Source organism: Falco peregrinus, chromosome 6, assembly GCF_023634155.1.
Source record: "Falco peregrinus isolate bFalPer1 chromosome 6, bFalPer1.pri, whole genome shotgun sequence".
In the NCBI taxonomy this organism is placed as follows: Eukaryota; Metazoa; Chordata; class Aves; order Falconiformes; family Falconidae; genus Falco; species Falco peregrinus.
Window position 1 is genome coordinate 35148301 of NC_073726.1, and position 23227 is coordinate 35171527.

At 39.0% G+C, this 23227-nt stretch overlaps 1 protein-coding gene across 1 annotated transcript in view; it reads right to left on the reverse strand.

Moving 5' to 3' along the window:
* Nucleotides 1-23227, reverse strand: part of TRHDE (thyrotropin releasing hormone degrading enzyme) — a 214214-nt gene that overhangs the window by 86213 nt on the left and 104774 nt on the right. Inside the window, exon 7 of the mRNA XM_005242046.3 lies at nucleotides 11356-11421. Within this exon, the coding sequence (XP_005242103.2) occupies nucleotides 11356-11421 (66 nt within the window). The remainder of the gene's footprint in view (nucleotides 1-11355; nucleotides 11422-23227) is intronic.

Below are 23227 nucleotides of genomic sequence, written 5' to 3' on the forward strand. Positions count from 1 at the left end.
TTAGAGAATATGAGACACAAGAGAAACTAGTAAGAGATTCGAGGAGGCAAGAGCCATCATTAAGTTAACGGGACTACTTTCTTCATTCTACTTGCTTCTTGTTGGTAAGAGACCAGTATTGTAAATCAGAAGTAACCCAACTGAAATCAACACAGCCCACGTCATTTCAAGAATCAAATTTCAAACCACTGTAAGAAGCACAGTTTTGTAATTAATACCTCTTCTGCATTGCAACTCAGTGAATCCAATGTGAATGGGGCATCTAAAACAGATTGAAAATTTGTGAAAATTTGTACTCGGGCAAATTTCCAGCTACTTTAAAATATATCCTGCTTTGCTGGGAATCCTTATTAAAAGAACAGAATTATTAAATGGAGACATTTATTTCCCTTGCAAAACTCAGCTTCACCTATTAACTATTAACATGAACAGGAAGGAGGTTCCACTGAAACACAACAACAGCAATTGCAGAGTGGTGGCAAAACAGTTTACATGGGAAGTCTAAAGGGAACAGTTGGAAGGATTGCAGAGTTATTGCCTAGCAGAGTCTGACGGTATCTGCTGTGCAGTGAGACACCTGCTAGTATATTAAGCTTGGCTTTAAAGAAAAATATATTAGATGTATTATTTGGTAGTGGTACTAAACTACTGAGGTAAGAACAAATCTTACAGAAATAAAGTACTCCTTGAAATTGAACTGCATATATTTGATTGAACTTGTACATTCATTTTAGTTCTGCCTTGTTTGGTTATATAATACATTTGAACCTAAACCCATATATTGCTCAATAAATATATTTTTAATGCACACAAAAAAACGATGGAATGTTTTCCAGAGATATTTGGATAGCACCCGCTAATTGTGACAAGCTGGCTGCTCATTTCTCTGCATTAACTTGAACTATGCCCAGGGACTGCTAACCAGGCAAAAAATCTCTGCTGTACTTTTCTTTTACACTTTTTATAGAAGCCCCAGAATTGGAGAGAAATTAATGCTACTTACTATGAAAAGTTAACCATAAATCACTCAAGAAAACTTGCTGTAAGTATGATTTGCATGCCACTGTGTCTAGATCATAATGACCTGCATCATTTGTACAGTAACAATGAATAACAAATAGGAAAGCAGTAACTTTAAAGTGAAGCTTCGACTTTGTTTATAAGTTATTTGTTGTTTGTATCTACTGAGCAAATATTTCTCATGGTGCAAAAGACCAGCATACAAAACAGTCACTAGAGCTGCATTTAATTTTGCAAAATGAAGACACCTTCTAAAATTTACATCTGGCTGTATGCTACTGTGCCTACCTAGCTACAGGAACTGAACTTTAAATATATGTAGAGAAAGAGAAAGGAAGAGGAGGAGGAGAATGAGAAAGTTTTGATGAAAGCCTGTTTTATCCAGTAGGGATTCAGCTTTTTTTTCTGAATGTCCTCCACTGGACTGAATAGAAGTAGGTTTATTTAATTTCCAGCCTGTATTAAGTGTTAACTAGGAGTTCAGTACTGCAATCTTTGTGCTGAAAATATCCCCACTGGCTTTCTAAAGGGCTAATAGAAATTTTGATTGCATGAGGACGGCAGAATTGCACACAAAACACGTACTTCCAGCACCCCGTATAGCCCACTGTGCTGCCTCATAGCAACAGAGGCAAGGTTGCCACTGGGCTTGTATCAGGAAAGCTGTTTAATTTTATTCCAAAAGAAAACATTTTCTTAAATAGCTGCTCAGCCCGCTGATGTTACCTGAGAATTCATACATATCCTTCTTTCTCTTAATAACTTCTATAATAAAAATGAAGGAGAATATAGTCATAACTGAATTTCACATGCAACAAAATAAGAGAAGCTGACTAAAAACACGTCAAGTGAATACATATGCAGTATCTGCAATATGACTGATTGTAACATTGTCATAAAGAGCAATCCTGTTCTAAGTAAATAAACTTAAAAAGTTAAGTCAGTCATGTATATACTAATTGTTTTTCTTTTTGTAAGAAGCTTTAGTGATGGAGCCATAAAGCAACATTTTATCCTGGCTGAAAGACAGCATGACTTCCTCGTAATGAAAGCGACATGGGTTGTGACCTTGCTCTGAACGTGGGCACTATTGCCCACTACTGAGCTTGAGCCTTATCTCCCATCATCACTCTTTGTAACTCCCTCTGCTGGGACCTCCAGTGTCACCAAAATGTACCTGTTTGAGCTGAAATCTTACCTTTAAAAAAGTCCATTTCAGCCTGAATTCTTCTCCAAAATCTCAGCCAGCACCAGAAAGAAAGTATGGAAAAACAGCACATTTTACCTTGTCACTCTTTCCTGTGAAAAGTTCTGGTATTCCCCTGCACTGGAGGATGGGTCTAAAGGTCAGAAGGGAAGTGATGTTGTTTCAGGGACATGCTTTTTCCCAGCACTGATCAGCTTTAGGTGACCTAGCAGCTAGAGAGTCCCTCTCTCTCCCTCCATTGATGCCTCACAGATGCTTAAGCTTAGAGGGAGATTAGGGCCCTGAAGCAGAAAGCAAAGAGCCCATGTCTCATTTCTCTCAGCAATCCCTGACAGCCAAGAAACAAAACTGTCTGATCCAAATGCTCAGAGAACAAAGCAGAGCAGAAAGGAGGGAAAGAAGTTAATATAGCCAAACAGGAATATGCTGCTAATGCAACATTTTAGGAAAAAGTTCTCTCTGAACAGCACCTACGTTATATTGGGCAAAAGTCAGCAGCGGTCATGATGCACGGCTGCTATAATCGTGGGTGCATTATGTCCGGCCCTGTGGCATGATGTGTGGCAGAGCTAGACTCTGAATGTGATGCGTAGTCTGTCCTGAATATGCGAAATAGCTTATAATGCTACATCGACAGAACATCTTCTTGGGTTTCAAAATAGGTATCCAAACTTCATGGATCTTTTTTATTTTAATCACATGGGTCCAATTTCCCCCAAAATGTGCAGGCACTCCTTTAAAGCCATATTAATTGTACGATCAACATTGTATGAAGGCCCACCTTGCTGTCCCTTAGCGGCTCAGCTGCAGCCATGCTGAGCGCTTGCAGCTGACGATCAAGCCAGTGGAAGCTGTGCTTTGGACACATAAACTCTTCTGATCCATAAGTACTAAGACACATGGGAGGGAAAAGTGCTGCACTGGTCGTCTCATACTCCACATTTGTGTAAATTTTAACATAAATTTCTGTAGGCCTAGATGTCCATTTCTAAAATGAGGCTAGCACCACCACTTCCCTCCCTATGTTTACATCTTCTGTTCACTAACTGTTGGTGATGCACTCTGATACCATAACTGGATGGCATCTAAGAGAACTGCATGTAGCAGATAGGAACTGGGAGTATGAAGCAAATGAAAAGTATACAAAGCTATTGTATAGAAGGACAATTCAGTTAGCATGGTCCACTTTGTAAGTGGACATCTTCCTATGTAGAAAACACTGGGCAACTGCATAATTAAAAATCCTAGTTAAGGTGCATGCAAAAAAGGAAAAGAATGCAACAATAAAATTAACTTTAGCATTTTTCAGTAACTGTACATTTAAATTATGCAACTTCAAACACATTTTTTTCTTTAAACAGAAGCATTTTGCTGTACACATAGTACACTCAAATCTTCTTGGAGCTAGAGAAAGGACCTCCATTTGCGGTAGTGATATCCAAGTCAGGGCTTGACTATGCTGTACATCTTTAACATTTTCAAAGGAAAAAAATATTGTGACACTGCAACTTACAGAAGTTTCTTATGTAAACTTTTACAACCTACTTAAATAATGGTGGAAAAAGCTACAGAAAAAGTCCATAAGACTGAATTCATTTAACAAATATAATCCTAAAATCCAGAGTAATGTAAATTAGAAGCATAAGAAATGCTGAGGTGCCAGAAAAGGTGAAAGGTTGTCAATCTCTTATGACACACAGTGTAGAAAACGGTGATGTCAGCTCCTGTGAGATTTCTTATGACTTCCTATGTCCTGCTTTTAACATGCTTAAAGTTATCTTGTTGACAACAGCCAGTAGAAGTGAGATGGTTTAAAAAATAAAGGGATCGGTAGCAACTAACTTAAGGACAGAATGTAGCTAATATGCTAATGGTGATACTTTGATGTTCACCAAGGTCATACATTCTGTGTTCTTCTAAGCCAGAGGAGATGGGTGCAGAATTTGCTGAAAAGTACTTTATCCAATATCTACTAAATGCACCAGCTGCAACACCAAAGGTACTCCAGCTTTAAAGATACTCCTGCCTGGTGCCAAAAGTTACATCCTCCCACCGAACAAGGGAAGACTCCAGGTAGTTCTGCCTATACTGTTGATCCTGGGACTGTATTCCAGCTCATTCCTTCACTGAACTTGATCCTAAGGTGCCTGAATTTTTTGGGGTTTTTTCATTTTACAGATTTATTTATTTTTCACAGAAAACTCTATTAAGAAGTCTCTAATGATGTCTCATTTTAACAGCATACAGCTAGCTAACTTGTGAATTAGAAATAAAGATATAATAAACAGGTATGATAAAATGGGTACATTGTTTAATATACTAGGTAAAAATGGATTATAAAATAATACTGTGGGAATAGATTAATACATTTATTGCACTACTAGATTCTTGGACAGAAGTGGCAAACAATATGGAAAATAGCACATTCGAGCTTTATTTTACACCTAGAAAGTTTCTGATAGAGTTTCACATTCACTGCCGCAATTCAAACAGAACACAGGCACACACAGAGGTGTCTAAAAAGCAGGAAATACTAAGCAGTCTAGACGAAAGAAAGTCTAACTAGCCAGCTTTATGATAGTAAAAAGTGATTGAAATATGAATCTTGCTGTATTTAACAGCCTGCACATCACATTTCCCCAGACAGCTCCTCTGAAAGGTTGACCCATTTGTTTCAATACAGTGGCCACTCAACAGCACCAAAAAAGACTGTATATCCAAAGCACTGTATGGAAATTCTTCTTCCAAATGTACTATGTGAAGCCTAAAGTACAAAAGCAGTTAATTTATCACAGAAGCAGATATTCCTACAGTAAAGTAACTAATTCAAACTGCTGATGATGCACTAAATCAGAGTGAGTTATGAACACATGCATAGCAGCAAGTGAAGTTCAAAAGGATAGAGATCTATGTGATCAATGAGCTGCCACATGGAAATGAAATGCAGTGTTGACAAACGTACAGTAACAGAGATGAGACTCCAAAATAATCAAGCCAAATAGAAGAAAAATTTAAACAAACCAGTGCAGAAATGTCTTATTACAGAGCTTGAGGTGGTTCTTTACGCACATCTAAGTACCAGACTTTCAAATCACTCACTTTCTCTATATATTTAATATGGAAAAAAAAACCAAACTACTGAACTTGAAGAGGTCCCTTGCTATAAAACAGTAAAACCTTCCAGGAAATGTAATACAGTGACACCAGTCATGTAAGCAACCATCTATTTCAAGCACACAGATTGGGAACAACAGCCTACAGATGAAAATCTCACACAAATCTAATCTTATATTGCATATTACCGCCCTGAGTGATGACTGAATGATAAGGCCAACTTAAAGCTGCTTCCTCGACCAGTCTATGCAGTTCAGAAACGTACTCAGAGCAAGTGGTGCTGACCAAGCCTCTTCATACTCTAATTGCTGTCCTAGCTGATTAATGGCTTTTTGACTGAAAAGCAACACCACCCTGTAAGAACAGTACTAGCATTCTGTCATGTGCACCTCTTGAATTTCCCTGGAGCATAAAGAAACTGCACATCATGAAAGTTGTCAGGACTTTTTAAAAGAAAGAAATCGCCTTCTCTGAGAAGGAAGGGTTTATTAGACATTTTCTAAAAATAATAATAGCTGTGACTTCCTCATATGCAAGTGTTACCAGCTGTGGCTGCTACTGTGGTTATTCTATTATTCATTACAGCCAATATCAGTATGTTCTCTTTTGGTTTTGTCTATGGTGTGCTATGTGAAAACAATGAGAAAGTCCTGTCTTTGTTACTAAATCCTCTGTTTGAAAATGTCGTATGATTCAAGACATCGTATGTCTTTGAAGGGCTTCCAGAAAATCATACATTCACTAGGTGGTCTCTTGGCTGCAGTTTTATTGTGGAACTTCCACACTATAATCCAATAGTCTTTCACAGTACATTTACTGTGATAGGAACAGGCCAGTTATTCTTGACAGTTATGAATCTCTCCAAGGCCATCTATGCTGTAAAACTGAGCATCTCTTCTACAATTTTACCTCCTTGCAGATTCCTCAACAGAACAGTTTGCTGAGCAGTTAGGGATCATGTGCACCTTTTTACATTTACTTCAGTTCATATTCATTGTTGAAGAATATCTAACAAAGAGTCCCGCTCTCCATCAACTTATTTTCTTCTTTTTAACACAATTGATTGTTTTCCTTGACATATAAGGGATTTTTCTCCTCCAAGCTATCTCTACCCGCTTTTCCGAAAGTCCACCTGCTAGGTGACAGCATGTAATTAGATTAAGAAAAAATTGGTAACGAACAAAAAAGGTAGCCATCTCATTTGTTCCTGCTCTAAACCTTATCTTTCACTCTTCTTGCCCAAAGGTTAGCATATTTTTTGTAGCTTCTCTTATATAAAAGCTCTAACTCTGTAGCTCTTAATGAGATGATGAATTTTACCTTGATTTCGATGAAACCACAAACACTCAATGCAAACAGAAATAAAGACCTAGTCATTTTGGTTTATGCTAGTGTAATGAGACTACAGGAATACTCTTGTTTATCACCTGTGAAACACTTCAGGACATACCTGATACACTAAAAAGAACCGAGAAAATATTAATACCAGAAGTACAACACAGCAGAGAAGAAACAGTCCGGAAGGTTCCTGGAGTGTGTGGAAAATAACTTCCCAACACAACTGGTGAGAGGGTCAACTAGGGAAGGCACTCCACTAGACCTGTTGACCTGTTGTTTGTGAACAGAGAAGGACTTGCAAGTGATGTGATGGTTGAATGCCATCTTGGGCATAGTGATCACAAAATTACAAGGGTTTTCAATTCTTGGAGAAGTAAGGAGGGCGCTCAGCAAAACTGCTACCTCGGACTTCCAGACAGCAGCCTCTGGCCTGTTCAGAAGATTGGTTGGCAGAGTCCCTTGGGAGGTAGTCCTGAAGGGCAAAGGAGTCTAGAAAGACTGGACATTCTTGAAGACAGAAATCTTAAAGGCACAGGAGGAGGCTGTCCCCATGTGCCAAAAGGCAAGCCAACAGGGAAGACTGGCCTGGCTGAACACAGAGCTTTCTCTGGAACTCAGGAAGAAAAGGAGAGTTTATGAACTTTGGAAGAAAGGGCAGTCAACTCTGGAGGACTACAAGGATGCCATGAGGTTGTGCAGCGAGAAAATTGGAAGTGTCAAAGCCTAATTTGAACTTAATCTGGCTATTGCCATAAAAGACAGTTAAAAAGTTTCTGTAAATACATGTGCAACAAAAGGAGGGCTAAGGAGAATCTCATTCCTTTATTGGATGTAGAGAGAAGCATGGTGACAAAGGAGGAGGAAAAGGCTGAGTTATTTAATGCCTTCTTTGCCTCAGTCCTGTTGTTCTCCAGGTATCCAGCCCCCGACACTGGAAGACAGGGATGAGGAGCAGAATGAAGCCCCCATAATCCAAGAAGAAATAGTTAGCAACCTGCTACACCACTGAAACACTCACAAGTCCATGGGTCCAGATAGTATCCACCCAAGGGTACCAAGGGAGCTGGCGGAAGTGTTCACCAAGCCACTTGCCAGAATTTGTCAGCAGTCCTGGCTAACTGGGGAGGTCCCAGCAGACTGGAGATAAACAAATGTGACACCCATCTACAAGAAGGGCCAGAAGGAGGATCCAGGGAAAAAACAGGTCTGTCAGCCTGACCTCAGTGCCAGGAAAGGTTATGGAGCAGATCACCCCGAGTGCCATCACATGGCACTTACAGGACAACACGGAGATCAGGTCCAGCCAGCACGGGTTTATGAAAACCCCCGCTCAGTGAATGAGGCAAAGGTTGTGTTTTCTACCTGGACCTTATTAAAGCCTTTGACAGCATCTCTCATAGCATTCTCCTGGAGAAACTGGCTGCTCATGGCTTGGACAGGTGTACTTTACACTGGGTAAAAAGCTGGCTGGATGGCCAAGACTACATGGTGGTGGTGAATGGAGTTACATCCAGCTGGTGGCTGGTCACAAGTGGTGTTTCCCAGGCCTCAGGACTGGCGGAAGTTCCATTTAATAACTTTATTGACAATCTGGACAAGGGGATCAAGTGCACGCTCAGTAAGTTTGCAGATGACACCAAGTTGTGGGGGAACATTTAAAAAGGCTCTGCAGAGGGATCTGGACAGGCTGGACCAATGGGCTGAGGCCAACTGTGTGATGTTCAACAAGGCAAAGTGCTGGGTTCTGCACGTGGGTCACAACAACCCTACACAACGCTACAGGCTTGGGGAAGAAAAGGACCTGGGGGTGCTGGTCAAGAAGGCCAATAGTGTCCTGGCTTTTATCAGAAACAGTGTGGCCAGCAGCACAAGGGCAGTGATTGTCCCCCTGTACTCAGCACTGGTGAGGCTGCACCTCAAATCCTGGGTTCAGGTTTGGGCCCCTCACCACAAGACAGACACTGAGGTGCTGAAGCATGTCCAGAGACGAGCAAGGAGGTCTGGAGCACAACTCCGATGAGGAGCGGCTGAGGGAGCTGGGTTTGTTCAGCCTGGAGAAAAGGAGGCTCAGGAGGGATCTTAGTGCTCTACAGCTGCCTGACAAGAGGCTGTAGCCACGTGGGGATCGGTCTCTTCTCCCAAGTAACAAGGGATAGGACAAGAGGAAATGCCTCAAGTTGTGCCAGGGGGTTTAGATTGGGTATTAGGGGAAAATTCTTCACTGAAAGGGTTGTCAAGCATTGGAACAAGCTGCCCAGGGAAGGGGTTGAGTCACTATCCCAGAGGTATTTAAAAGATGTGTAGATGTGGCACTTAGGGACATGGTTTAGTGGTGGATGTGGCAATGCTAGGTTAAGTGTTGGGCTTGATGACCTTAAAGGTCCTTTCCAAACTAAATGATTCTATGATTCTAATAACACTGATGTGTTCCATGTACTGGAATCTAATGAAAAACAAAGTAAATATGGCAAAGCATAGGTCCTTCAGAACTCAGTTACTCAGCAAGCCACTAGAATAACCCAGGAGGAATGAACGATCGAGAGCATTTTCAGAGTATTCATTATTTGAAGAGATTTATAAATAGTAGTGATACTTGATTTTGCAGCTATCCTTGAGAAAGGCCATTACATTGAGCATTAGAATTCCATGAAAAAACTGGATTCAAGACACCATAATGCTAAACCCCAAGTGATGGTACTGGGGCTAAACAGCTAAAAAGCCTAAACCGATGCATGATAGAAAGTGTAAATTAGTACTCCAGTTCTGCTTATCGTTAGCAACGCTGGCCTCCCAAATCTACAGTGCAGGAACACTATTTTGTTAGATCCACAAAACACAAAGAATTAAATAACTGACAGACATTTCCAATTGCATAACTTTTTGCTTATGAACAAGCTTATGAAATCTTGTTTTATGTTGTTCAATTTGGAGACATACACATGGAAAATCTCTATCTGGACTTCAAACCCTTTTTATAAAAGAAGCTAGAATATCATCATCTTACTGAACTCATGCCAAGACTTTCACTACACAGATTTTTCAGTTAGATTTTTCAGAGACTTTCATTAGCAAACAGAAGAGTTTCTATTTAGAGCAGAACCGGTAAAAAGCAGAAATAATAGGAAACCACTCAAATCAAAAAACAAAGCCCCATTACAACTTTATAGTAATTATGATTATTTAATCCCTGCATAGCTCTATTCTTTGATCTGAACTTTTTTCTAAATTTGTTTCAGGACAACTTGCACACTGTTTTTTCTCAGGCAAACATAGAAGAAAATAGAAAAACAGGGTTTGAGATGTACGTATTAAAACTTTTCCTTTCTAAAACCCTGAGTGAATTTTTTTTTTGTGGGAAATTGAATTTCCATATGAATGGATCTGTGCAGGCAAAAGTTTCTAGCTAGAACATGGATTTTGCTAGACTAAGGACAGAAGTCATATTGGCTTAAATGAGATGACATATACAAGATTTTATGCAGGAAAATTTCAATTTCAAGATTTCTCAGCTGGATAATAAGATATCAAAGTGATCTAACTTGGTTACAACTTAGAAAATGATCCAACTGGGTCCTGTGAATAAGTTATGCTGCAAACCCTGAATGTCCTGTAAACTCTCCAAAAAGCTGTATTTCCCCAGGTTTCCTTTAATTGCCTATTGCACAGAACACACCTCTGACATAACCAATGTGTTTATTTAACTTTTGTTTTATATTTTAGCTTCCAATTTATTTTGGTTAGAGGTAGAATTATTCTGTTAAAAAATGACCTGATCCTAGACATAGTTTATTTAAATTTCAAAATGAAAAGCTTACTAAGAACAGATAAGATTGATTGCTCTTTCCATCTTAGCATAATTGTATTTCAGGTGAACATCAATTTACTTTAAAGGACACTTCTAAGTAGCAGGCTGCATCATACATAATTCATCAATCACAGCTGCCTGTAACATGATTAATTCAAGCAGATTTCAGTGGAATAGAGGGAGTTGCATTGTTTTTTATGCTTTGGCTTGTTTGTTTTTAAATAGTTTACAAAACACTCATTTGTGCTGAATTATTTCTGAAAAGAGTTCATCCTTTGTAATCAGCATGTTGAATTTCTCTTCATACAGAAATGTTACCTCTCTAAATTTTTTTTAAAAGGCAGAGTGAGTTTTAACAAAATCATTAAGGCACAGAACATCCCAAGCTTATCAAAGGTAAAAATAAAGCTCAATGATTTTGCTTTGGGGGAAGGGAAAGCAAAAGTATTTACCTGAAAAGCAGTATTAGTTTTAGGGCTGTGGATTTTCTAGCTGGCTTGATATCACTTGTTATTATTTGTTAGCCCAGCAAGAAAATGTAATTGAAGTAGCTCCTTCCTCAGGTAACCCTTCATACAGTTGTCATATGGACAAAATGGCTTTCATGTGGCAATCCACACAAAACAGACACAAATGTATGCAATTGCTTGACACACCAAGAAATACAGGTGAAACTGGGGGCACCGCCATGTGTGTTACACTACTCAGCAACTTCCATCAAATTCAGTTTCAGGGACACACTGGTGCCTTAGATGGCCCTGAAGTAAAGAAACACTTCCACAGATGCAAACATAGTTTAAAAAGAAAAAAGAAAGCAAGAGAATCTGCTAGAAATGTACACCTACACAAAGACAGAAATGCCTTTACTTACTTGTAAGCCCATTTGAAACACAGAGTGACCCATAAAGTTAGCCAACATTCGAATTAGAGCTGCACCCTGTGGGAAATAATAGAGGAAAAAAGGTGTTACTGTTTTTGCATGTCAGTTTTACACAATAAAAACCTGAAGTAGGCATTTCCATCCAACACTATCATTTTGGACTGGAGATTAATAAAATCTTCTTTTGTGCTGGAATGAAAAAAAGAGAAAGACAAAACAATGCAAATACTTACAAGCAAAAGTGAGGAAGCAGGCTGACTTTGTTAATATCCTGTCCCACAGATTGAATAAGGCACAGGTCATAAAACACACTCACTCCACTGCTGGAGCACAGATGTGGCAGCTCCCCAGCTGGTTGCCCCCAGCCCTTCTACGCACTCAGCAGTACTGCACAGTTTTAAATGAGGGAAAAAAACATCCATGCTAAATCATACTACAGTGATTATTCATAATTTTACCCTTGTTATACTATTGTAAAACAGGATTTAGTGAGACTACTTTCCTTTGTAAAAGCCTTCAAGGTCTGATGATCTGGAAGTGGATCATTTGCATAGGAATTTTATAATATGTATATAAACATATTTGACTTATTAATCAACAGCTTATTTCCAAGACTGTCATGCAAAGAGGTAAGTACCTGTATAAAACTTTTTCTCTACTTATATTAGTTCTTTGCCCCTTCAGGCAAAGCAGAGAGATCTGAAAGATTTCTTCTGTTTCACAGGTGATTCTATTTCTCAGCACTTACACCAAGAAACAGATTTCTTTAAGGCATCCCTTTTCTATTTTCTCACTCCCTCTCAGAACCACAATTGCTGCGTGTTTTCCCCGTGCACAAGTGCTCTGTTTCAAGCACAAGTATCTTTGCAGACCTGATTTGATGATATAGCTATAGTATCCCTCTTTGAAATCCATTTTCTAGACAACTAACATTCCGATGCCATTAATCAAATGTTATACTTAGTACTGATCACTGCATGACAGGGAGGACACTATTGATTTAAAGTCAGTGAACTCAAAGGCCGTAAGAAAACATGATGCTAGAACTCAACAATCTCAGCTACAGATATAGGTTCAGGAATTAGGCTAATGCTCAGTTAGAAAATAAAGAAAAAAAGAAACATTTCACAGACCAAAAAATTCCCAGGTTATAAAGCCAAAAGGACTATTATAACAATGTAATCTGACTTCCTGCATTAATAGAGGTCAAACAGTAATTTAGGCAAAAAACCTACACAACAGCATCTATTTTAGGAAGATTCAAGAACAGGAAAATGTTTACATAACTTGTCACAACTAATATTTACTGTCACAGTAAAAATGTGCACCTTCTTACTAATTTGAATATCTCTAGCTTCAGCTTTCAAAACAAGATTTTATGTCTTTTCCTGCTAGATTAAAGTTCAGAATAATTTTGCAATTTAACAGTTGTACAATTTTTAGACCATTTTACACGTTCCACTGATTTTTTGTATAAAGACTATTTTTGAAGTACTGGAGGGAATATCTGTATTAACCAACATTTGAAATAATGGCATAAATCAAAAAGATTTGTAAATTACTAGTAAATTGTAAGAAAACATCACAGTTCCTTCACATAGGCAGCAACAACAAATAATACATAGTAAAGTAACTGAAGAAAAAAAAAAGGAAAAAAAATCATTAACTGAGGAGGTATTTGTAGTTGCTTATATAAATTGGACAGTGGATAAACCAGAAGATGGTGTTTGCATTATTAACACTGCTATGTTTTTATGGTGGTACATAATTTTACTGGGAGACCAATCATGTCTGGAAGACACAGCAGCACAGAACATAATCCCTCGAAGCAGATTATTACCTGAACAGACAAGACCATAGGTCAGGAAGCATTATTACCCTTATTTTACTAGAGGAACAGAAGGAGTAAAGTTCTCAGAGATGTTTAAGCAGATAAACAGCAGATAAATCTGTCTAAGTAGATAAAGAGAAGATTAAAAAATTCTAATAAATAGATAAATCCTATTATCCTGTATGCAACTTGGGCAGGACAACCCAAAACTTCTGTAGCAGAACCAAAAGTGTCTACAATATAAAAGTAATCAGCCTAAACCCTGACATTTTTCCACTTATCACACATTCCTTTTCCTACTCCTTTGTAAGTATTCCAGGATCCCCTTGTTTGTTTCTCACAGTTTAAATGTCACATCGTAGCAACAGTCATATATTTATATAGGTACCTTAACTCTACTGATTCCTGTGAGAAGTAAGCAAGCAAATACCTTCATCTGATCTTGCCTGTAGAGTCATCTTCTATCCAGAAACCAAGAACTGTCAGAAACACGTAAAAGTGACAAAATTCCTCTCACAGGTAATATTTAGCCACACGTTGGATGGAACTACAGCTGCCATTACACAGCAAAGAAAATAAAAAATGCAAGCAAAGACTGAATAGGAGATCCAAGGCACAAAGGCAGGACTACTCTCTTAGGATCCATCCCTTCTCACAGCTACTTTAGAAGTACTTTCTGCCAATTAATTACTCTCAGGAAACCCAGAAGTCTTACTTGCAGCTTGTAGAGCAATATGCTTGTCCCAGTTCTGCCACCTTCCCCACACAGGGAAAGCAAACGCCTTCTTAATTTATTTGAGGAATGGAAGGTATTCTGAACAAAAAGGGGAAAACAGAAAACCTGAGAACCTTAAGGAAAAAACTGTCTTGGGAGAAGGGAGAAGAAATGGGGGCAAATGCAGCCCTTGGTGTGGAGGGAAAAGAAATGGGAGGAAGGAAAGGGAGGGAACCACCCACTTTACCTTTCTTGCAGTTTGAGAGCAGGCAGAACAGAGAACAGTGATACATTTGTATGAAGAACAGAAGCAATCAATATACTCCCAGCACTGGGAAGGAAAGGGAAAGGCAGCAAAGACTGCCACTCTGACTAGAGATGAAAAGGAATAGACTTGCAGGCAGAAGGATAAAAAGCAAGAGGTATGCAGAGTAACTGGCATAAAGAAGAGGGGCTTACAAAAAAGAGGAGCTTGGAGGATGACTCTAACCAGAGGGTCCTGGGAGGTAAAGAAGGTATGTGTAGTAAGTTCAGTTACAGGAGTAAGAGAATACATAGCCTTGGGGTCATCTGAACGGTCCAATGTGCTAGCATTTTCATTGCCTATTTGCCTGGCAAGCAGTAAACTAGACGGAGTCCAGAGGACCTATGCTTCAATACCTTCTGAAAGCTTCTCTGACCTAGACCTAAGCCTACAGAAAAATCCTAAATCACAACAAATTCATCCTGCTGCAGAATACACCCTTTGGAACCTGTCAGCATCCTTCCCTGAACACTCTGGCATGCAACTGATCTGCTCCTCACTCCAATCTTGGGGCCACTTCTGCTCTGCCAACATTTGTCCAACCAAGGAATGACATATAGAGTCTTGAGAAGTGAACCTGGCTCTCTGACAGGGCAGAATGGCTATTTATTGATGATTTAAGTACTTTCCTCCAGGCACTGGATGACTTAGTACCTTGTCAAGAGGTAGAACACATTGGTTTAACAGGTCTAGTGGAAAGCAATTATTTCCTATTCAAAAAAGGTACCTATGTTCCTGCCAGTGTAAAATCTGACTCACCTTAAGCCACTGTACCCCATCTTAATGACAGTCTACTCAGACAAAAACAGCAGATATCCAGTCAATGATTAACGGCACTACCTGGTTCTGGTGAAGCACTGTTCATTAGCAGATCTCGTAAGTGCTTCATAAGACACTGATACCAATATCCTGAAAATTAAAGGAAAACTGAGGCACATCTTGATGAACTCATTTGCCAGAGATCACCCAGTATGCTCCTTATATAACCTATGATGACACAGTCAAAGCTTCCTCAGCCTCAGCGCTGCGACTCCGCTGCTACAGGAAAGGAAGGCAGAACATGTCAGCAGCTCTGGACATTCAATCATACACAGTCCTTTTCTGCAAAGTGCTCTTGGGAATAGGCATGCTCATAGGCAATTAGCCAATGCTGGCTGAAGTGCTGTAAGTTTATGCTCTTTCTTTTCCTGAAGAAACTTGATTGCACACTCACACCACGGTAAAGACCATCCGTAAGTGAAATTAGGAGCAAAATTCCTATACATGTGAGCTGAACTTGTCTTTGAAATCTACAAAATGCAGAGTCCCAGTTAAGGCATTCAGTCTAAGTATCTACATGCCAACATAAAATAATATGATTGCAACCTTGATCTCAGATTAAATGAAACTAATTTCTAAAGACCCACTCCTACATTTTCTGATCCTGTGGCATCACTACAAGTCACAGTTACTGTAAGTTAATTTAATTCTCCGACCCAATTTTATTATAACTGAATTCTTATATTAATCTTTTCACTTGCAACTTGCATCCTGTAATCATTCCTTATACAAAAGAAAGTTTCAGGTGGAATTTTCTTTAACAGGAAAATAAAGCAAGTCTTATGTATGAACCCACAAAAATATGACTACTGCACACCACACAGTACTGGTTATACAGCCACGCAGGAGGACATGCATCTGACTCAATGCAGGTATCTGTGTCTAAACTTACATCAGTTGTTTAGGCTTCCCTTATAGTCAATGGACTGCACCAGTCACTTCTGGGTTCAGTTCACTTTATCTCATCTTAAAGTAGACCTCTAAACAGACTGGGAGAATTGTACCCTAAAAGCACCCCTCTCTCATAATCCACTCCAAAAGTAGCTTGGGGTGAGCAGCTCATATGCACATATCTGCACTGCAGGCACCTAAAGCGAGGTGAGATGAATTCAACTGCGCTATCCAAAAAGGCCATACTCTGATTCCCCACTCTGTTACAAAATGTCCGTACTAGTACCTTGTTCCCAAGAATTTCTGAATTGTGGAGATACAAAACTGGTGTGACACCATCCTTTTCCATATATGCAGTCGAATAACATATATTGTATCTCACTTTATTCTTCATGTCATACTTTCATATAAGAAAACCAGCAAGGGTAGGTATTCGAAAGAGGGCCCTGAAGAGAGGGTAGAGTGCTTGCTAGCTGAAGGTGGATATTCTGTACCTAGGAGACAGTGAAGAAAAGCACTTTGAAATAATGAACTGGTGAAGCAATTGCAGTGAAGGGAACAATATAGAAGTCAGTAAACCAGCACACAGGATTATGCAGAAGCAAGGAGGCAAGCGCAAGGGGCTGTGTGTGAAGAGATACAAATGAGCTAGAAACTCATTCAGCATTATTCTTTTAAGGACCAAAAATTATGCCAGTAATCTAGAAAGTGCTCATGAGAGAGAAATGTCACCAACACAAAACAGAAACCATGAACTACAGCTGACTCTTGTGAGGGTGAAATATATCATTTTGTAAATGTCTTGGAGGGGGGGAGGAAAAGAGCCCATAAAAGGCTGAGCCAGAAAAAGCATAGCTCTTCCACCCTCCTTCCCACCATAACTTGTCATTTTTTACTAGAACATCAACTTCTTTTTGGTTCTGCTTTTGTGTGTTTTGTTGTTCTTGTTTTAACCGTAGGATTGAGGTTCATCAGAGTGAATGCAGATGCCTACACTGTAGCTATGTGATGCACACTCAGTTGCATACAGCTGAGCCAGCTGCCTAGACTCTTTAAAAGCATGGAGAGAGAAGCAAGCACTTCAGCTCATCCTGATTCATCTCATCCAAAGACATGCATCTAAAATAGGACAGATTAATTTCACGCTAAAAGTGCCTGTTTATCCTCACTGATGATACAGGGACGTTAGAGGACTAGTCAGTTGGGACGTTCACTGTGTTAGACTCCTGCAAGTGAGGTGACATGAATCCCTCTGAAGCTGTTTTATCCTGCAACTGACGGAGCAACCTTAGAAAACGTGAAAAAAGTAAACAGTGCAAAAACACCTCCCTGACTTTGCAAAGCCTGAGATAGCATCTTGCAGGCTCACCTATCCATTTATCTCATGTAACACCAAACATCAGTAAAGGTAATTACACAGACCTCAATATATCTCTTCTTCACTGAATGTCCACCTGGTCACCCCTGTTTAGCAATGAAAGCTGTTTATTTTTATTTAGTTCAGAATGATCCCTTTTATGACATAAAAACTAAAATCACCAATGCGGTACCCAAGGTGTAAGCGGGGTGTGAGGTGCTAAGAGGAGCATTGCACTACCAATAAAAATTACATGACCAAATTTCTAAAACAAAAACGTTAATTATGTCAATTTTCCGCAAACCTCCAACCATCCATTTTGTTTCTCCTTCTCTCATTTAAAAAAAAAAAAAACAAACCAACAATTAATATAGGTGATTAATTAACATTCTTCTATCGTACAGTAGTTATTTCAAAATCAGTCTTAATTAATATGTAATAGCACCATTTGTTTTTCAAATACAACAGGCCACAGACAGGAGGCCTACAGGTTTTTTTGTGTATGCTGGTACCGCTGCGATTCAAGATTAGGGTTACTTTCTCTCTACTTGAGGGAGATGTGAGGTACTCTGTCCTCTATCTCAATTACCTCAATAACTAGATTTCATTCATATTATTGTTAGAGCTATTATTGTCAATAATAATTTCTTATAATCACTATCTTATTTGATTAAAACAAGGCTCAGACCACATACAGGCACTCACATACTTTCATAAAGAGCTCCTGATTTAAGATGAGAATCAATATACAAAGTTTGATGGCTACTAATACATACCTGATGTATACTAGTATTCTTTTTTTTGATCAGTCACATTACACACAAGTTAAACAGTTCCCTCCTTAAACTATTTACCCTGAGCTATAGGTGAGGTGCCTTGTCAAAATTTTTTTTAAATCCAGTGTCTACTGACTCCCCCCAGGAACTCCAGCTGGTTAGTGAGACAGAATCTCCCTTTGCAGCAGTTATGCCCAGGCAAGGCCAATGTACTTATCCACGTGCTCAGTTATTTCACTCTTTATATCCTAGAGTCCCCACCTCACTGGAGAAGGAAGTCAATCAAACTCACCCGCCTGCAGCTCCCAGGACTTCCTCTGGAGCCCCTTCTGTACGTTACTCCAGCAATTCTCTGGCACAGTGGCTGTCTGTAAGGATGGCCTACGTCCCATTGCCAAAAGTCCTGCAGCTCCACCTTCAGAAGGTGCAGACGGATACCACCCAGCTCTGCAAACTTCCTAACAGCTAATTCAGCTTTTTTAGTTAGTGTTTCCATACACCTACCTCAAATTGGTAGTTCCTGCAACCTACCCATTACAAAGAATAAACTGAGCATGGGAATGAACCCATTCTTCAGCAGGGAAGTCCAATACAAATAATCCATTGCACTTTGCTATATTATTGAAAATCTGAGTCCCCCTTTTACGCTTTGACCATGACATGGCCCCTCACCCAGAAAGCCAGAGCCATACCTGCTGTATACATTCAAGTCAGGCATGAAGTACCTTAGCAGGATCACTTAAGATCACACAAAAACTTCCAAATTTTGGCTAATAAGTTTTGAATAATGGCTGAAATGTACCTATTCTTCATGAAACGTGCTGAAGAAAGGTATTTTCAGAACTGCAAATGTAACAAAAGCAGTAAAGAGGTTGGGTATTTTTCTTTAAAACGTTGAACATATTTTTACAGTATTCTGTCAAACAGAAGCCTAAGCATATCCATAATCAAATGGGTTAAGTAAATGAGTATATTTTCATTTCAGTTCAAAGTTCCTGAATTCATACATTATTATTTATTTCTCAAAATCTTAGATAATTCTGTGATTCTAAGTTCATTTCCAATATTAGAAGAGCATCTTACCAGGCACTTATACAAAGAATGCATATTTGCACATTATTTTTGTAATGTGAACACTAGCCAACAAGTAATATCCAAGTCACGTTTTCCAAAACAATCATTCTTTGTTGGTACTAAGCAACCACAGCTGGATGCCCCATGAAATTTAGCTTATTGGGGAAAACACAGCATGAATCAACGTGAAAGAACAATGTACATCAAACATGCAGCAAAAATGTGACTCTTTAAAAAGAACTCTTACATAAAATTAAACCCCAAAATTAAATCCGTCAAATCCTGGAGAAATTTAACACAAAAAATGTGTTTTGACCAAGTCACACACAGAATAGCATATAAATGTGTAAATAAATTACTTATAAATTTGGTCAACTGAGCTGCTGTGTTACACTACGTGTAGTGCACTGAATTAACTGAATTGTAACGCTCAGCACATTAAAGAGGAGGACCAAGACATGAGGGAAGCCTGGCTGTAATATCTGCCGAGTGACTGGTGTGGCATTATGCAAATTAATGGACATCTCTTAGCTCCCCTGTAAGAACAACTGAAAGCTGGGTAAGCACTTTCAAATCCAGGTGTTGTATTTACACCGCACTTCCTTAAGCAAACACAGTCACTGTACACTCTTGCTTTTTTCCTTTTTCCCCAAGGGGAGAAGTCCAACCATTCCTCAGCTCCTACTCAGAAGGTCACGCTGAAATGTATTTTACCTTCCTACTTCTGTCATCTGAACTATCTTTCAAGGTATGCAGCCTTACCCTGACAGTTGTGGAACAAGAGTGTCTCGTTCATGCCATCAGTTACAGCACAGTACTGCGGCAGGCTCCTGAGAGACTTCTGCTAAAGTCCTTCTATCGAGCTGTAAGAGCAGAGATAATTGCAAAGCCTTCTCTGGAATTCTTCAGCTGCCTCTATCCAAAATATCTCATCTCTGGGAACTGCAGAAGTACTCACCGAGAAATTCTTTTCAGGAAATTAATTAGACTGTATCATGAGTCACCCAGCGCTAAATCCCCCTTTCATTTTCAGAAACTGAGCACTGTAATACACCAGCTTAGCTATTTTCTGTATTCTCCAATGGCACCTCCAAATACTATAAGAAAAATGAAGCTTAATGCATGTGAATTTGATGACTGTGAATACTTCCTTATTTGATTAGGATAACAGAACGTATTTGTTTAAATGAGTAAACATGTGGCTATGATTTCCTCCCTGTGGCAGAAATGTAAGATGTTCAAATCATTCCTAGAGGCTTTCCCTTTGGAAAACCCATGTAAAAGCTGTAAGAAGTAAGTAAGGAGATAGATATATGCAGACTACGCAGTGCACTAGTACAAAACGTGACAGTATCAGCCTAATCCTGAAGGTCTTCGTTCAGGCCATCATTTAGTGACACACTTAAGTACCTTAAGCATGTAAGCAGCCCACTTTAATTCCACAGCTTACACACATAAAATTAAGCAAGTAACTATGTACTCAGCTGAATTTGAGTCTGATTGGCTTCCCTGCACCCGGTAATAAATTGTTAAAAAGTAAGGGACTACATTCATTACAAAGACCCAGAAAAACTATCCCTACTTGATTTTAACAGTACAGACTAGGAAAAACCCCCACATTTAATTTATCTTCTTTACTTTTTAAATAGTACAGAATTTCCATTTGATATTTGCTTATCAAGCTCTGCACACCCACAAGTTAATGTGCTGTTGATACTCCACAATAAAACCAGGATATATTTTAATAAATAAATTAAACTTACAAGATGTTAAAAATTTTATTTCCAGTGTGGATGAGCCAATATTTTTTAAAATCAGCAAATATACCTATAAACATGTAATGTAGTGTGCTAAATCGTCAAAGATGCATAAAGGCATCTTATGTTGTTCTTATAGATGGAAAGGCCATTTATCTGATGCTAAAACATCACTGAAAAAGCAACATTACATTCAAGGAGAGCTTTTCACTGGGAAATCATAATCATTTTCTATTCTAACACACACAGCTGTCCTAGGGCTGGATAATACCAAAATGGTGAGATGGTAAGATGAGCTTTGGTGAAATGTTTATCTTAGACATAAATTCTGTTGCAAATTTTAGGAACATGACACAAAGAACAAAATTCAGGGGTAAATGACCATAAGTAATCATGTTCTTCAGGTGAATATTGTCACATTATTTTCCTTGAACAATAAAACACTATGTCACCTACACAAAATGCTATTGGGACTCCATTTACAACAGGAGTTTTATTTAGCCTTACCACCAAAATCTCTCTTACATGTTCTGACACCACTGACAAGGACAAAAGCACATTATATGTTTTCATTAACTACTCGTACGAGGAAATCTTCAAGGATGGACAAACACGAGAGGTTGATGGCATTATTTACACAGACAGGCCATCATCAGAATTTAAGTAGCAAATAAACTAGTGCATCTTAAAAACCACTGTATTAAGAATCTCTTGCAATAATAAAATGGGCTCCACAAATCTGTTTTCCATTAGGAGTAACAAACAAAGATTATCCTTTTTATGATGAACATTTGCCGAAGTCTTTACATGGTCACAGTTACTTCACTTCAAAGAGGAGATGCATCACCATTTTACCAACCAGCTCCACCGAGAATCCAAAAGCAAATTAAGTAAAATAAAACTCAGAATTCATGGTGATTCTCCATTGACCAGGTTTGTTTCCATGAAGCATGCAAATTAAGATTACTTTTAGTTCACTAAATACCACATAAGAATCTCAAACCATTTGCCTAAGACGGATTTGCAACTAACTTTAATTAAACACGCTACTCTACTTTCTCTCTTTTAATACCTCTATTAAGCTTCAGAAATTATCCAGTACTTAAACATACCTTTAAAAAAAGCCAACAACAAGAAAACAGTATGGCAGAGGTTGTTCCAGACAGTTCCCTCCTGAATAGAGGGCCTGCAGGACCACATTTTGATCAAAACATTGATCATATTTTTATGTCAGGTGGTTTCCTTTAGCTCTATTTCACTACCTCCGGTTTATTTTTGAATTCTTACAATTTATTCTGAGTTGCTCTAACAATTGAAATCGTTGCTCTTGTTTCACTGATCTGAACGAGGATGTCTGCCAGCAAAACGCATTCCTTGCCTTTACTCGGGCATCACTGGTTTTTGGACTCCTTCTGGCAGAATACAGAAACTACCTGTAAAGGCTTACAAAGTTACTTTCTGCTCTGCCCTTTGCTAAAAATGACAAAGTATAAAAAAAATATATCACAAAGTATAGCCAGAGAAGCAGAAAAGGCAAGTGCATTTCAGCAACTGGTGCACTGGCTGGTAACTCCATGCACACACTTATGAACACTTTATTTTAAGCCATGGAAACATCAGGCACAGATGCAGTGTTCTGTTCCTTCTACTTCCTGTCAGGGAGAAATGCCGACAGGACACCGTGTCTGGAGCCACCGTTGCCATTTCTTCTTTGATCGCCTCCTCCAGCCCTTGTGAGCTGCCATTTGCAGCTGCCTTTTGGCAGGGAACAGGCAGAAGACAGTCATACCACAACAGGTTGCATCTTCCCAAATGCTCTATCTTGACTAAGTAATCTAGTCTAACAAGCTCTATTTTAAAATCAAATGCTTTTATTAATATTTGTGCTTCATTTTTATCACTTCCAGTCAAACTCATACAGTTCTCCCCAGTGTGGGAAACATAATGCTTCTGAAGCACTGTAGGTGTGTTGCTGTTTATATATCATACACAGTGGTTCCCACGTTTCTTCTTCAGAAAATACTATCACAGCATACGCTAAACAGATTAAGAGGTTAATGACAGGAGTTTTTTGAGTCAGGAAGGTGCTCAGATGCCTTAAGAGAGGTGTTTGAAGCATCCTGAAGCACCTGCCTAGTTTTATGCACTAGTACCCAGGGGCTGAAGTGGAACAGCCTCCATACTTTAAGTCAGGCGTTCTTGGGGCTGCTCTGAACTTGGACTTAAAGGATTCACACAGACTTTGAGTTTCAACAGCTTTCACATTGGAAGCAGTATCAACCTACAACCTTTTTATCTATACAGAAAGCAATTCTTTTCATTACAAGATACTTCCTCTG